General features: G+C 53.5%; 1 protein-coding gene across 1 annotated transcript; it reads left to right on the forward strand.

Moving 5' to 3' along the window:
* The first annotated feature begins 1,027 nt into the window (after window positions 1–1,027).
* On the forward strand, window positions 1,028–10,735 carry LOC133361220 (surfeit locus protein 6-like). Its single transcript, XM_061580102.1, has 7 exons — window positions 1,028–1,115; window positions 4,399–4,503; window positions 5,388–5,528; window positions 7,117–7,190; window positions 7,648–8,369; window positions 8,800–8,911; window positions 10,499–10,735. Exons 2-7 carry the CDS (start codon window positions 4,407–4,409, stop codon window positions 10,733–10,735), a joined length of 1,383 nt encoding a protein of 460 aa, XP_061436086.1. The 5' UTR covers window positions 1,028–1,115; window positions 4,399–4,406.
* Window positions 10,736–14,116: the final 3,381 nt, after the last annotated feature.

Genomic DNA, 14,116 nt, shown 5'->3' on the forward strand with positions numbered 1-14,116 from the left:
ATAGCAGCTCGTGAAAGTGGCTTGTCATGTTGCACATTTATAGCAGCAAAATCATCTCAGCAGTCTCGATGCATGCTTCCAAATGTGGAGGGGGAAAACCGGAGGACCCGGAGGAAAATAAATCCTAGCACTTGCCAAGACCTGGGTTGGGTTCCTGGGTGTGGGTGCCCCTGTGGATTTGAAAGTCCTGGCACTGCAAGTTTGAAAGTCTTCAACAAACCTGTCAACCCCTCATCAGTGGCTACCTTCTTAAAGACAAATTCAGACCTTACAGGTAACCCCGTGCCCCTTAAAAATCTCGACGCTCATCCTGCCAAGTCCCATCACAAGAATAAACAAACAGACTCAATAACACATTCCTCCTGCGGAGGGAGCTGGTAGGAACGTTGGGTTGCTCGGTCAATGGCCTGCAGGGTCAACGGCGGCGTGGTGTATTCCGCAAATATGGCCGACTGTGAGGGCGGGCACAAGCCGGCGTGAGTAGGTGAAACGTTGAGTTTTATAAGGGCACCACGGGGTGACCAGCCCCTCCCCACCCAGCCCCTCCCAGCCCCACCCAGCCCCACCCCTCCCACCACCCAGCCGCTCCCCACCCAGCCCCTCACTGCACGATGGACGGACACAATAATCCCCTGTGGGCTGGTGGAACCAGTGGGTTCTTACCAGTATTATTGTCCGTATTGAAACGGCTGTTCGCCGTATGGGACCTAAAAACTCAAATTCCCTGCACAAGAATACGGGGTTAAGCCGCGGTGCGTTGACCGTCTCCTCCTTTGTAAATCCACTGCTGGATGGATCAACGTCCCCCCCGACACACCCCACGACATCCAAGGCGCCCCCCTCCCTCCCTCCTCGTGCGCGTGTCTCAACTGCGAGGCCGTGAGAATTTGTGTTTGTTGCGCGGTGACGTCATCGAGCTGCTCGACGTCATCGCGTCGCTCCGCGTCGTCGACAAGCAAACGCGGTGACGTCACCGCGCGCGCCGATTTTGACGATAACTTTATTGGTAGCGCGGGTTGCAGAGACGCCCACGTGACGATTGCGTGTAACTTTATTGACGCCCACACTCGCTTGCCCGAGGAGGCGGCCAAGTTATTAACGCGGATTCTCATCGGGTAAGCAAAGCGACGTTCCCAAGGAACATCGCGGAGGATGTTAGCCCGTCATCGGAGATGCTTGAACGAGGATTATTTGTTAAAATCGCAAAAAAAAACGTAACTGTTACCTCGTCGCCATCCACGTGCGAAGTCGCCGGCCTCGCCTGGTTCCCGCAGCCGGACAGCCCGACGTAGGCCTCAGGCGGCTAAGGCCACGTGGAGGGGGGGGGGGGTCGGGGTGCTCTACCGCGTGTTTAATGTTCGTGTATCTGTTAGACGTGGAGCCGCCTGCTCGCTGCGCTTTAAGTCACCGGTTGTGCCTTTGCTATGAAGCGGCCACGGATCTTCGTCGTGTGTAGATCGGCGTTGCGAGAATGCGTGGGGGGGGGGCGCTACGGACCCGGCAAAGAGCCGAGTTCGACTCACGGCCACCACCAACACCACCGGTGACGAGCGTCAGAACCGGTCCTGGTGCCTCCCCTAGGTCGACTCAGCCTCAAATTAGCAACCTGGTGCGGTGTGCAGTGAACATCGCCACTGGGGGAGACAAAGGCGGCCGGGCGTGGTGCTGGTAGCCACCCACCCCCCCTCGTGAGCCGTAGTAGGCGCTGCTGCTGCTCGCTAACTGCACTTGCCCCAACAGTCTGTTAAGGCTACACGGGGGATCTTTGTCTCTTTTTGTGCGTTCAAGTGGGGAGCGGTGGCGCAGTGATCAGCGCACTGCGCCCATAAACTCCAGCAAGCGAACCCAAGTCGCATTGAGGCTTCGGACGACGTTTACAGCCCTGCAAGAGACAGTGGTGGAAATTCCACCTTCCTATGGCCGGAGCGGCTGAATTCATCGGACAACAATTGTTGACTCCCCCCCCCCCCAAAAAAAAGTACTAGTACTCAAATTTATCGACCCCAGAGGGAGGTGTGGTGATTGGCTGAGTCAGTCCCTCCCCGACAGGGAGAAAATCGTGAGTTCGATCCCTGCTGCTGTATATTTGGAGTTTACGTCTCTCTCTCATCACCACAGTGGCTAGGAGATGTTGACTACCTCGCCTGGTGTACAGGAGGTCGTGGGTTCGATTCCGACCCTGACGCCTGCTGCTGCTGCTGTATATTTGGAATCTGCGTCTCTTTCTCTCCTCGTGGTCGCGTGGATGTTTTTCTCCGGGTCTTCCGATCTCCCCCTCCATATTAAGAAACATGCGTTTCGAGTTTTTCGATTATATTGCTGCTATAAATGTCCACACGACGGGCCACTTTGCTGAGCTGCTATCATCATTGGTGGCCCAGGTCGCTTTTGAACAGTAAGTTAATGCCTCAGTGGGGCATTGCCTGGTAGGATGGGGATGTTTGAGTGTTGTATTTGTATGTGTCTGGGTGATTTGTTTACCTTTCTTGTACTTTGTACGCCTGTCGTGTTTTGTAACATCAAGGAGGTCCCCATGATGTTGTCACGTTCTTACCCCGTGCTCCCTGCTGGACATGTGAAAAAGCTTCATAGCTCATCGGATTCGTCCTGCAGTATAATCAATTGGTCTTATTATCTTCTTGGTTCTTTCGGTAAAGTCACGTAGAATGGAAATAATAAAATAAAATAAATAAAACATTATATTTCGATTTAAAGCTTTCGTGACTGCAGGGATTCATCTTCTTGGTTCTTTCGGTAAATAATAAAATACAATTTTATATTATATTGTGTTAATCACGTAGAATGGAAATAATAAAATAATAAAAATAAAACATTATAGAATAGAAATAATAAAATAATAATAAAAATACTATTATATTATGTTTTATTTTTTTAATTAGATTATTTCCATTCTACGTGACTTTACCGAAAGAACCAAGAAGATGAATCCCTGCAGTCACGAAAGCTTTAAATCGAAATATTCTTATTATGTCTACATACACACCTGAGACCATCATTGCCCACCGTCTTTGCTGCATCGTCAGAGGCGTTCATAGCCCGCAGGATAACGGTGCCGTCCCTTCAACTCGTGCACCTGGGAACGGGTAGGCCCAGCAGTTACCCGGCCCACAACTAAACTAGACTCCCATGGTGAACTGGACAACTCCCATGGTGATCTGGACTCCCATGGTGAACTGGACTCCCATGGTGAACTGGACTCCCATGGTGATCTAGACTCCCATGGTGAACTGGACAACTCCCATGGTGAACTGGACTCCCATGGTAAATTGGATTCCCATGGTGAACTGGACTCCCATGGTGAACTGAACTCCCATGGTGATCTGGACTCCCATGGTGAACTGGAATCCCATGGTGAACTGGAATCCCATGGTAATATGGATTCCCATGGTGATCTGGACTCCCATGGTGAACTGAACTCCCATGGTGAACTGAACTCCCATGGTGAACTGAACTCCCATGGTGAACTGGACAACTCCCATGGTGAACTGGACTCCCATGGTGATCTGGACTCCCATGGTGAACTGGACTCCCATGGTGAACTGGATTCCCATGGTGAACTGGACTCCCATGGTGAACTGGAATCCCATGGTGAACTGGAATCCCATGGTGATCTGGACTCCCATGGTGAACTGAACTCCCATGGTGAACTGAACTCCCATGGTGAACTGGACAACTCCCATGGTGAACTGGACTCCCATGGTGAACTGGATTCCCATGGTGAACTGGACTCCCATGGTGAACTGGAATCCCATGGTGAACTGGAATCCCATGGTGATCTGGACTCCCATGGTGAACTGAACTCCCATGGTGAACTGAACTCCCATGGTGAACTGGACAACTCCCATGGTGAACTGGACTCCCATGGTAAACTGGATTCCCATGGTGAACTGGACTCCCATGGTGAACTGGAATCCCATGGTGAACTGGACTCCCATGGTAATATGGATTCCCATGGTGAACTGGACTCCCATGGTGAACTGGAATCCCATGGTGAACTGGACTTCCATGGTAATATGGATTCCCATGGTGAACTGGACAACTCCCATGGTATTCGCTTGCAGTTAAATAGCTAATTTAGAATTTACCTCACAAAATGGAGAATCGGTTAAAGCACCGATGTTCATCATTCATACAATTATTTCTGGAACCACGTGGGGCCAGGCAAGGCGTGCGGGCGGGGAGGGGAGGTTACCACTCGGTTGAAACTCAATCCAACAAGGGTGATAATCGGAGTAGCCAGGCGAGGTTGAGAATCAATCGCTGGCCCGGGAGGTCACGCTTGAGGATGAGATGCCTCAATCTCTGGTCTGTTGCGTTCTCATCGCGCTACGTGAAACCAACCTCGACCCTTGCGATGGCGTGTTGTGCGTCTTGCAGGGCTCACGATGGAGGCGTTGGTGGCTCGCGACAGCTTCCTGATGCGCCTGGCGAAGCGAAGCGCAGCTCCCCCTGTGACTGGGACCCGGGCTCACACACCGCACGGTGACACACACACAGTGACACACACACACCCACACACAGTGACACGCACAGTGACACAGTGACAGTGACACACAGCACGGTGACACACACAGTGACACACACACAGTGACACACACACCCACACACAGTGACACACACACACAGTGACACACACAGTGACACACACACACAGCATGGTGACACACACAGTGACACACACACACACACAGCATGGTGACACCTACACAGTGACACACACAGTGACACACACACACACACAGTGACACACACAGTGACACACAGTGACACACACACACAGTGACACACAGCACACACACACACAGTCTCATAGACACACAGTCACAGCAAGTGCTGTTAGTAGCGAGTAGCAGCGCCTATGAAGGCCGGCACGGCACAGGAGGTGGTGCGTGACCAGCACCACGCTCGGCCGCCATTGTCTCCCTAGTGGCGATGTTTACTACACCCCGCATCAGGTACTCGTTTGAGGCTGAGCCGACGTAGAGGAGGCCCAGGACCGGTTCAGATAACCGTCACCGGTGCAGGCCGTGAGCGGGAATCGAACTCGGGCCGCCGGGTTTGCAGTGCGGCGTAGCGCTAACCGCTGCGCCACCGCTCCCCACATGTATTGACACGCAAAGACAAAGATCCCCCATATAGCCCGAACAGACTGTTGGGGCAAGTGCCGTTAGCGAGTAGCAGCACCCCTGAAGGTCGGCACGGCGCACGAGGTGGGGGGGCGGGGTGGGGGGGGGGGGCACCACGATGGAGGCCCTCGCACGTGAACTGAGGGACCGGGTTTGAGCCTTGGGTGCAGCGGCCTGTCTCTCTGGGAGGTTCACGGTGGCCGCTTGTCACCCCCCCCCCCCCCCCCCCCCCCCCCCCAGGTGGAGCGAGGTTGACCCCACAGAGCCCGGAGTGCCACGCGGGGAAGAGACGCAAGGTGGAGGAGGTGGCGGCACGGACGAAGACCACGGGGACAACGGCGGTGGCGGCGGCGGCGGTGGTGGTGGGCGGGCACAGCGAGGGTAACGGCGTCATCATCAGCGTCATCATCACCGTCACCATCATCACCGTCATTATCACCGTCATCATCATCACCGTCACCATCATCACCGTCACCATCATCACCGTCACCATCATCACCGTCACCATCATCACCGTCACCATCATCACCGTCACCATCATCACCGTCACCATCATCACCGTCACCATCATCACCGTCATCATCATCACCGTCATCATCATCACCGTCACCATCATCACATCACCGTCACCATCATCACGTCACCATCATCACCGTCACATCAACGTCATCACCGTCATCACCGTCACCATCATCACCGTCATCATCATCACCGTCACCATCATCACCGTCACCATCATCACCGTCACCATCATCACCGTCACCATCATCACCGTCACCATCATCACCGTCACCATCATCACCGTCACCATCATCACCGTCACCATCATCACCGTCACCATCATCACCGTCATCATCATCACCGTCACCATCATCACCGTCACCATCATCACCGTCACCATCATCACCGTCACCTCATCACCGTCATCAACGTCATCACCGTCACCATCATCACCGTCACCATCATCACCGTCACATCATCATCACCGTCATCCATCATCACCGTCATCATCATCACCGTCACCATCATCACCGTCAACCATCATCACCGTCACCATCATCACCGTCACCATCATCACCGTCACCATCATCACCGTCACCATCATCACCGTCACCATCATCACCGTCACCATCATCACCGTCATCCATCATCACCGTCACCATCATCACCGTCACCATCATCACCGTCACCATCATCACCGTCACCATCATCACCGTCACCATCATCACCGTCACCATCATACCGTCATCATCATCACCGTCACCATCATCACCGTCATCATCACATCACCGTCACCAATCATCACCGTCACCATCATCACCGTCACCATCATCACCGTCACCATCGTCACCGTCACATCTCACCGTCACATCATCACCGTCATCATCATCACCGTCACCATCATCACCGTCACCATCGTCACCGTCACCATCGATCACCGTCACCATCGTCACCGTCACCAAATCGTCACCATCATCACCGTCACCATCATCACCGTCATCCATCATCACCGTCATCATCATCACCGTCACCATCATCACCGTCATCATCATCACCGTCACCATCATCACCGTCACCATCATCACCGTCACCATCATCACCGTCACCATCATCACCGTCACCATCATCACCGTCACCATCATCACCGTCACCATCATCACCGTCACCATCATCACCGTCACCATCATCACCGTCACCATCATCACCGTCGTCATCGGCATCGTCAGCTGTGTCAGTATGAGCATTGTGTAGATGTGCTGTAGTGTGGTGTGTGCTGTAGCTGCTGTAGGTGTATGCTGTGGGTGTGTGCTGTAGGTGCTGTAGCTGCGTGCTGTAGGTGTGTGCTGTAGATGCTGTAGTGGCTGTAGCTGCTGTCGGTGCTGTAGGTGCTGGCTGTAGCTGCTGTAGGTGTGTGCTGTAGCTGCTGTAGGTGTGTGCTGTAGGTGCTGTGTGTGCTACTGTGTTACAGGAGGCTCTGCGCTGGCCATGCTGAGACTTCGACTCCAGGAGAAGGCAGCAGAGATGAAGAAACCACATAGAAGAGTGAGACTCCATCACCACCACCATCATCATCACCACCATCACTACCATCATCACCACCACCATCACCACCATCAACACCATCAACTCCATCACTACCACCAACCATCATCACCATCACCACCATCACCACCATCACCACCACCATAACCACCATCACTACCATCACTACCATCACCACCATCACCATCATCACCACCATCATCACCGACACCATCACCACCATCAACTTCATCACCACAACCACCACCATCACCACCATCACCTCCATCACTACCATCACCTCCATCACTACCATCACTACCATTACCACCATTACCACAACCACCATCACTACCATCACCACCACCACCGCAACCATCACCACCATCACCACCACCAATACCATCTAGAACATCACTACCATCACCACCACCGTCACCACCAACACCTCCCCCCGTCCCCGTGTCGCCCCCCACAGCCGGCGGGTGCCTCAGGCAGCGCCGCCACCGCCGACACCGCCGACGAGCGGCGCTTGCGGCGCCAGGAGGGGCGGCGGCGCAAGAAGGAGCAGCGGAAGGAGCAGCGCGCCAAGAGCCAGGCCAAGAAGTCCGGGCGCAAGCGGAGCGCGGGGGCCGCGGCGGCGGCGGCGCCAACGGACGACCAGGCCGGACTCCCCGGAGCCGGGGCCGGAGGCGGAGACGGAGTCGGAGTTGGGGCCAAAGCCGGAACCGGAGTTGGGGCTAAAGCCGGAACCGGAGTTGGGGCCAAAGCCGGAACCGGAGTTGGGGCCAAAGCCGGAGTTGGGGCCAAAGCCGGAGTTGGGGCCAAAGCCGGCGTTGGGGCGAGAGCGGTAGGCGGCGAGGGAGGCCCGAGAGGCGGCGTGCCACCGCGGAGTGCCGGGGCCGGCGGGAAAACGGTGAAACTTGAGGTCCGGGCCACGGCGGCAGCGGAGTCGGCGAGCCGGGAGGGAGCGACGGGGAAACCGGGCAAAGGCGACGGCGGCGGTGGCGGCGGCGTTGCCGGCGCCAAGAAGGGGGCCCTGAATTTCAGCCGCCTGACGTTTGACGGCGTCGAGGAGGAGAGGGAGCGGGTGGGGGGGGCGCCCCGGAGCCGGGCGGAGAAGCGCCGGGCCCAGCGAGCGGCGTCCATCGGCGGGGTGACCCCCCTCACCGGGAAGAACTACAAGCAGCTGCTCGCCCGGTGAGACACCAGCACCATCACCCCTAGCACCACCATCAACACCATCACCCCTAGCATCAACAGCACCATCACTACCACCCCTAGCATCACCCCTAGCAGCACCACCACCGCCACCACTACCACCCCTAGCATCGCCACCACTACCATCGCCATTGCCACCACTACTATTAGCATCACCACCATCGCCACCACCATCACCACCACTACCGGTACCATCACCACCAACTACCACCGCTACAACCACCATCAATATAATCGTTGTTGGTGATAGTGATGGTGGTGGTGATGGTGATAGTGATGGTGGTGATGATGGTGATAGTGATGGTGGTGGTGATGGTGATAGTGATGGTGGTGATGGTGATGATGATGGCAGTGGTGATGGTGATAGTGATGGTGATAGTGATGATGGTGATGGTGGTGGTGGGGTCAGGGTGGAGCAGAGGGTGGGGGCTGTGACGGCGGCTCGTGAGAGGGGGGAGGAGGAGCTGGCGAGACGCGTGGAGGAGAAGCAGCGCTGGAGCAACGCCCTCTACAAGGCACAGGTGGCCGCTGCATCAACAACAACATAAACAACATCATCAACAACATAAACAACATCATCATCGTCATCATCAACATCATCAACATCGTCTTCATCAACATCAGCAACATCGTCATCATTAGCAACATCAACAACAACATCAACAACATCGTCATCATCAACAACATAAACATCAGCAACATCAACAACATCGTCATCAACAATATCAGCAACATCGTCATCATTAGCAACATCAACAACATCAACAACATCGTCATCATTAGCAACATCAACAACAACATCAACAACATCGTCATCATCAACAACATAAACATCAGCAACATCAACAACATCGTCATCATCAACAACATCGTCATCATTAGCAACAACAACATCAACAACATCGTCATCATTAGCAACATCAACAACATCAGCAACATCGTCATCATTAGCAACATCAACAACATCAACAACATCGTCATCATCAACAACATAAACATCAGCAACATCAATAACATCGTCATCATCAACAACATCGTCATCATTAGCAACAACAACATCAACAACAGCGTCATCATTAGCAACATCAACAACATCAACAACATCGTCATCATTAGCAACAACAACATCAACAACAGCGTCATCATCAGCAACATCAACAACATCGTCATCATTAGCAATTTCAACAACAGCGTCATCATCAGCAACATCAACAACATCGTCATCGTCAACATCATCAACAATATCAACAACATCATCGTCATCAACACGAACAACGCCAACATCAACGCCAACCCCAACATCATCATCGACCGCCAACATCGCCGTCGACATCACCGCCGTCATGAACATCGTCGTCATGAACGTCACCATCAGCGCCAAGATCAGCGCCAAGATCACCATCAACGCCAACATCAACCCCAGCATCGCCATCAACGCCAACATCAGCACCAACGTTCAACTCCGACATCGCAATCATCGCCAACATCAACACCAACGTTTAACGCCAACATCACCATCAACGCCAGCATCATCGCCAACATCAACGCCAACATCAACCCCAGCATCGCCATCAACGCCAACATCAGCACCAACGTTTAACGCCAACATCATCACCAGCATCATCGCCAACATCATCACCAACATCATCACCAACATCAACCCCAGCATCGCCATCAACGCCAACATCAACACCAACGTTTAACGCCAACATTATCACTAGCATCATCACCAACATCATCACCAACATCAGCACCAACATCATCACCAAAATCAACACCAACGTTTAACGCCAACATTATCACCAGCATCATCACCAACATCATCACCAACATCAGCACCAACATCATCACCAACATCAACACCAACGTTTAACGCCAGCATCATCACCAACATCATCACCAACATCATCACCAACATCAGCACCAACATCATCACCAAAATCAACCCCAGCATCGCCATCAACGCCAACATCAACAGCAACGTTTAACGCCAACATCATCGCCAACATCATCGTCAGCATCGCCATCATCATCACCAACATGAACCCCAACGTTTAACACCAACATCAACATCTCCACCTCTCCCCGCCCCCCCCCCCCCCCCCCAGGGAGTGAAGCTCAAGGAGGACCCGGTGCGCTTGCGCTCGGCGCTGAAGCGCCAGCAGAAGTTGAAGGCGGCGCGGCAGCGGCGCTGGGAGGCTCGTGCCGGGGAGCTGAGCCAGCGGCAGAGCCGGCGGCAGCAGCGGCGCGACGGCAACGTCGCCGAAAAGCGCCGCGGCCGCGCCGAGCGCAAGCGGCAGCAGGCGCGCAAGCGCGGACGCGTGCTGCCTGGGGACGCCGTCTAGCGGGGGGGGGGGGGGGGCAGGGGGGGGGCAGGGGGGGGCAGGGGGGGCGGACTGTAGGGACGGTTGTGATTTCCAACAACAACACCGCTACCACCACTACCACCAACACGACCACCACCAACAACAATACCACTACCACCAACACGACCACCACTACTACCACTACTACCACTAACAACAACACTGCTACCACCACTACCACCAACACGACCACCACTACCACCACTATCACTACTATCACCACTACCACCACTATCACCACCACCACTACCACTAACAACAACACCGCTACCACCACTACCACCAACACGACCACCACTACCACCAACAACACCGCTACCACCACTATCACCACCACAACCACCACGGACAGAGTGGGGGGCACGGAGACAGACAGACAGGCACGAAGGGTAAATGGAGGGTAGGGGTTGAGTGTGTGTAGCGTAGCGAGAACTCGAGAGAGAGACCAGGAGAGAGGGAGGCTCATTTGGGTGGGTGAGTGAGAGGGTTAACGAATGGCTGGGTAGGTGAGCGGGTGAGTGCGTGGGTCGGTGAGTGAGTGAGCGAGTGAGTGAGCGAGTGGGTGAGTGAGTGGGTAGGTGAGTGGGTAGGTGAGTGGGTGAGTCCATGAGCGGGTGAGCGAGTGGGTGAGTTCAAAGAGCGACGATGAGTTTGCTCTCGGCGGACTCTGGCGTGGTGTAGGATACGTGGTGGTGGTGGTGGTGAGTGTCCCGATGAGTTGTTTTTCTTGTTTGGTTGAATAAAGAAGGTCGCAGTGGACCTGTTGCTGGCGCCTTACAAGTTCACTTCGAGCCGACTCTCCCAGGCTTGTTACATCCGGCTGGTTGAAGAGAGGACGCTGGGGTGGATGTGAACGGAGCCTCTCACCTGGCGAAGTGAACAGTGAGGAATGTCCTCGCGGTTCAATAACAACGGGACGCGATGCTCATCGTTGTCGAGTCCGTCTTGTTGAGAGCGACACGTGGGGGGGGGGGGGGGGTTGTTTGTCTTGCGTGTGTCTGTTGTGGACCCCCCTAATGGAACATCTTTGCCAGTTAGAAACATTGAGGCTGGCCTGCCTACGATCCATCCTGGGTTTAACCTACAGGCTGGATTGTGTGAGGAGCTCACAAATCCTTGAAAGATCTGGGCAAAGTCCCATCGGTGAGCTCCTCCGGCAGGCAAGGCTGCGTTGGCTGGGTCATGTAGCCCGCATGCCCAGCCACCACATGCCTAAACAGCTTTTGTTCGGCCGGATCGAGGGGGCTAAACGGGCGCGGCACGGGCTCGAGAAGAGATGGAGTGATGTGGTACAGGAGGACGTGGAGCTGAGTGGACTTGCCGATGACTGGTACCAGCGGTGTCAAGATCGGCCTCTGTGGAGGAGGCTCGTGAAGGACGCTACTGGGCAGTTGAGGCAGTCGCCCTCCAACAACGGAGGGCGGAGGAGCGACGCTCACAACAACGAGCGGAGCGCCGGGTGGCTAAAGCACAGCAAGTTGGTACAGTAGGGGGCACAGGTGGTGCATCAGCCAGTCATCTCGGTCATCTCAGTCGACCCGTGGCACCTGCTGGGTCTGCCCCGTGACCTGCCAGCGGGCGTTCAACACTTCACGTGGCCTCAAGGTGCACATGGCCTGGCACAAGCGTCGTGGTGACGTCACCGCCACTTAGTGGCGAATGGCGGTTGTTGTGTGTGTGTGACACACAGTGTGACACACAGTGTGACACAGTGTGACACGCACAGAGAGTGACAGTGTCACACAGTGTGACACACACAGAGTGCTTGTGGTGGACACGCAAACGACCAACACGGCTCTGATGGCAGCAGCCTCCTCCTCGCTGGCCGCGGCCTCACGAGCAGCAGAGAACAGCGCCTCGAGGCAAACAGAAGAAAGATTTGAAGAGGGAGCGGCGGTTATCATTTGACCATACTTCACCACGCTGGTCATATTGCGGGTCGCATAGAAGTGCGGTACAACAGTGGGGTTGTCCTGCCCTCCAAACTCGCCACTATTGTAGCACCTGGACTGCGTTTGTGTGGTTAGTGGTGGTGGTGATCCCAGAAACTGTCCAGATCTAAAACTGTGATTTTCAGTTTCATGTATTAGATGTCGCCATGTGAGCCATTCGGCTCTTGAATCGGGTGCAACCGCAACAAACAAAACACAAAAACAAGAAAACATCTTAAAGTGACTGTGACAATGCACAAACGGAAAAATTCAGTAAAAAACTGCAAAGTTTTTCAGAAAAAATCACCGTACACCAACGCTGGGCAAACATCCTAGTGAGATGCAAGTCAAACAACAACAACCACAAGACAACTTAGATTAAAGCCATCAGTCTAACTCCGTACTACAACAACACAAACATGGCCAAACCAAAATAAAGCCATAAAAGCAATGTAACAGTGATCATAGGAACTGTGGATCGAAACTTCACAGTATACGACCTAAACAACTTGTACTACCAAACCCTGCAGCCATAGCTGGCTGCGTGAGTCACTTCACAACGTGATGATTGGTTTATCCATGCATCGTTACGTTAATGTAATGAAGGCGATTTGAATTTGACAGCATCCCTATTATTGCGGTGCAATGGTTTAGTCTGATTTTGACATTAAATTCGCGAATGGATCAGTCCCCAAGTGTCGCATTCATTTCAACGTCCGGACCGTACCATCGTGACACCGAGAAGAGGGGGGTGGGTGTTTAATATCAACCTTTGCACGTGTTGTGTGGGGGTTGTTTTATTGTCAGATCGAAAGTGGACTTGGGACTTCGTGCACCCGCTCAGGAATGGATTGGTCCAAGTCCGTTCACGTCAACCCGGTCGCAACCCGTGGGTCATACCATTATTGACATTCAAAGGGGGGTGGTTTTAACGTGCAGTTATTTACTTACCCCCCCCCCCCCTCTAACGAATTTGGATCAATTCTAGATTTGAAGCTTTCGTGACTGCAAGGATTCATACTCTTAGTTCTTTCGGTAGAGTCACCGTGTAGGTAAAAAAATGAAATTAAAATATAAAAATCACGACGTTTCGGAGACAACACAAGCTTCCATCTTCAGGTGAAACCGTCACAGCAAAATATCTGTACCTTAACCACTATATAAGGTACAGATATTTTCCTGTGACGGTTTCACCTGAAGACGGAAGCTTGTGTTGCCTCCGAAACGTCGTGATTTTTATTGTTTTATTTTTATTAATTTTTACTTCATTTTTTACCTCCATGGTGACTTTTACCGAAAGAACTCAGAGTGTGTATTTGGACCAGTCCATGTGACATTCATTCATATGGCGGAGCGTACCACTGCGGCACCGCGTAGGGGTTTTTATTCACGTTGCAGGGTGAGTGGGTTTTTGTCACGGATTGAAATG

Source organism: Lethenteron reissneri, chromosome 71 (genome assembly GCF_015708825.2).
Source record: "Lethenteron reissneri isolate LAM-NWPU_2019-01 chromosome 71, ASM1570882v1, whole genome shotgun sequence".
Classification (NCBI taxonomy): Eukaryota; Metazoa; Chordata; class Hyperoartia; order Petromyzontiformes; family Petromyzontidae; genus Lethenteron; species Lethenteron reissneri.